The 3,080-nt window shown below is 48.2% G+C and overlaps 1 protein-coding gene across 1 annotated transcript; it reads left to right on the forward strand.

Moving 5' to 3' along the window:
* Window positions 1-328: 328 nt before the first annotated feature.
* UQCR10 (ubiquinol-cytochrome c reductase, complex III subunit X) lies at window positions 329-2,299 on the forward strand. The gene is made up of 2 exons (XM_081252471.1): window positions 329-505; window positions 2,034-2,299. Exons 1-2 carry the CDS (start codon window positions 356-358, stop codon window positions 2,076-2,078), a joined length of 195 nt encoding a protein of 64 aa, XP_081108597.1. The 5' UTR covers window positions 329-355; the 3' UTR covers window positions 2,079-2,299.
* The last annotated feature ends 781 nt before the right edge of the window (window positions 2,300-3,080 follow it).

Here is a 3,080-nt window from a genome sequence, read left to right on the forward strand (position 1 = left end):
GTATCGGTCCACCCTTCCCAGAAACCTTTGCGAATCAAAGCTGAGACCGCGCAGGAGGAAGTGGGGGGAGCGCGAGGGCTTCTGGGTGTTGTAGTTTAAAAATATTCAATCAGCAAGAAATGATTGAGGAGAAAAATTCGGTAATACATTTTACCAACTATTTGGGCTGCCGTGATCTGGATTTTTGGTGATTTGATTCACGCGCAAGCCATCAGTTACTTCCATACTTCAAAACGACGAGCGCTGAGATCCAGAAGAACTACAAATCCCATAAAGCATTACACGTTGAGGACCTTTGGAGAGAAAGCTCGGTCGCGGTGCATGCGCGGTGGCGCTAGTTCGGCAGCGGACAAACATGGCGGGACCGACGTTGACTGCGAGGTTGTACTCCCTGCTGTTCCGCAGGACCTCTACCTTTGCCCTCACCATAGCCGTGGGCGCCGTGATCTTCGAGCGCGCCTTCGATCAAGGCGCGGACGCGATCTACGAACACATCAACGAAGGGGTGAGGGCCTGGGCCGTCCCTGACCTTGGGTCCCTCTGAGGGGTGACAGTGAGAGTGGGGGTGGGGCGGGATTCAGTCTACCTTTACGAGGAGCGGGGGGGATCCCTGGGTGTCTTCTGTCTGCAGACTGCCGTCTGTTCGCTCCGCTCGGTGTGAATCCTAAAACGTTAAACGGGGTCAATAGATACCACTTTGCAGGGGTTTTAAGTATTGCTGTCTCCCGCCCCATACACCCACTTGTCCATTTGCAGAAGCGAAGACTAACCTAATGAGAGCAAAGGACTTGTTAGGGCCACATCACCAGGGAGTTAGAGGCAAGTCAGGGCTGGACCCGGAACCCCCTATCTCCTCTGAAGGTTTCAAGGGCAGATTTGAGCGGGCGACGGTCGTGAAAAGAACAACTCTTTAGATACCGTGGCTGGCCTTTTCAGATAGCACTTTTCAGTTCCAAAGTCTTTCCATGCTGCCAGCGGTGGTATTAATAATGGTTTAGAGTAGGGTGGGTATGAAATTAGAGAGCCCTGGATGGGAATACTGGGCCTTATCAATGAATAACTGTGGCATAAAGGTGGGCAAGTTTCTTAACCTGTCTGAGCTTCACTTTTATCTGTGGAATAGAAATGATAATAATAGTAACTATCTCAGGGAATTGTGAGGATTATATGAGATGCAGGCAAGGTGCCACAGTACCTGGTAGGTGGTACTCTCAAAAAATGGCATTTGTTACATTCCTCACGAGAAAGTGGAAGCATAAGATAGAGAATAACAGCACTTTTTAGACTCACTGTGTGCCAGACACTGTGCTGGATGCCTTGCCTGCTTTCTATCGTTAAATTGTGGCTCATACTGGGGAAGGTCTCGGACAAATAAGGCCTGTGCCGCCACTCACTCTGTTTTTAACTTGAAGCTGTCTGGCCCTACAGCCCAGGCAGGCTCTGTCCACTGATGCCTGTGGCCAGGTCAATTTTTTGCCCTTATGAAAGTGCTGCTACTGGTCATCTTCAAGCAGTTCCTCTGGCCATTTCCAATGTGTGGGGAAGGCATCTCAGGATGTTGTCATAACCCACCCATCTTTGTTGCTTTTAGGAATAAGAATACAGCTAGTTCCTGACCCAAGGATCATAAGTCTGAGGAAATTTTTTAAATGGCTCAATGTGAAGTATTTGGGGACCATGCACTTAGGACCTCTTGAGTAATACCTGGGAGTTGAAGAAATGAGACATTCTCCAGCCTCTGTTCCTTAATAATTGTGTGCTCTGGGGGTAGGTCCCTCAGTCTCTCTACCTGTTTCCTGTAAAGTGAGATCATGCCTTCCCACTTACTTCACACACTGATTGAGAGCATCAGAGCATTCTGTAAATGTTAGGAATGTACATCAAGCCTAGTACTGCTTCCAGTTTGCCCACTGCAAACTGTCAGGATGTGGTACATGTTTCTCTCAGGTTTGTTTTAGAGACCAGGGCAGTGGGAGGACTTACAAAATGTGAGAGGCAAAACTAAGTTTGTGGTTCTTGTCTTTAAAATGCAGAAGCTATGGAAACACATCAAGCACAAGTATGAGAACAAGGCGTAGTTCCTCGGAGGCCCCAATCCAGGCCAGAAGGACCAGGTCCACCCACCAGCTGTTTGCCCAGAGTCAGGGCCTCAGCTTGAAGATGAAGCTCATGTCACTCTACACGGGCCACCTTTAGCTGTTGGCAGGAGATGACGTCACCTGACAGACTCTTTAACTTCTGCTATGTTTGAAGTACGTTTAGTCAGGGTCATCAACAAATAAATGTAAATTGTCCTTGAGACCTGCTTCTGCATGGGGTGCTTTTTAACTACCTGATCTTCACTTAACAGTTATTTGACACCACTTCAAAGTCCTCTGCGAACATCTGAAGGGCAGATTCCATTATTTTGGGTTTCCCATTAACTTCCAAAGAAGAATTCTAGTTTTCAAACCATGAGCTAGAGTTGGTGATGTTATCTTCAGCTTTGGCTTCTAAACCAATAACTCCATTCTTAAGTCAGGCAGAGGATAGCTAACTGGCTTGGCCCTAGGGAAGCTCCATGGATCCAGCGGAGGAACAAACCATGGCCTGAAGATTTAGTCTCCATTCTGCCTTTAACTTGCTGAGTATCTTTGGGTAAGCTGGCGTACCTCTCTGGGCCAGCGCTCATCTTCTGATGGCTGTAAGGGACGTTGGAAAGCATGCAGCATGGCTGGGAGTAGCCATGGAGAGCACTGGGATGTGCTGAACAGGAGTAGAGTAGTTGTTTGGTAACTGGCCTGGGAAGATGAGTGACTCACCTGTCCACCATATTTCACCTGGAGCTTGGCTTGATTGGGCCAGAGCTGGATCAACCACCAGCAACTAACGGGGAAGAGTCAGGTCGGGAAACACAGGGGTAGGAGAGAACTTAGGAGTTGCCCAGTTTGCCCTACCTGAGGCATATCTTAATGAAGATGAAGTCAAGCCCTTGAGAAATCATGACCTGCCAAAGGTAGTACAGCTCTGGGGGCCAAATCAAGACCTGAACCAAAGTAGGGTTTCATTCTAAGACTGATCCTAAGAATGATTTCAGCATT

The sequence above is a fragment of the Mesoplodon bidens genome, assembly GCF_964165515.1.
Source record: "Mesoplodon bidens genome assembly, chromosome: 13".
In the NCBI taxonomy this organism is placed as follows: Eukaryota; Metazoa; Chordata; class Mammalia; order Artiodactyla; family Ziphiidae; genus Mesoplodon; species Mesoplodon bidens.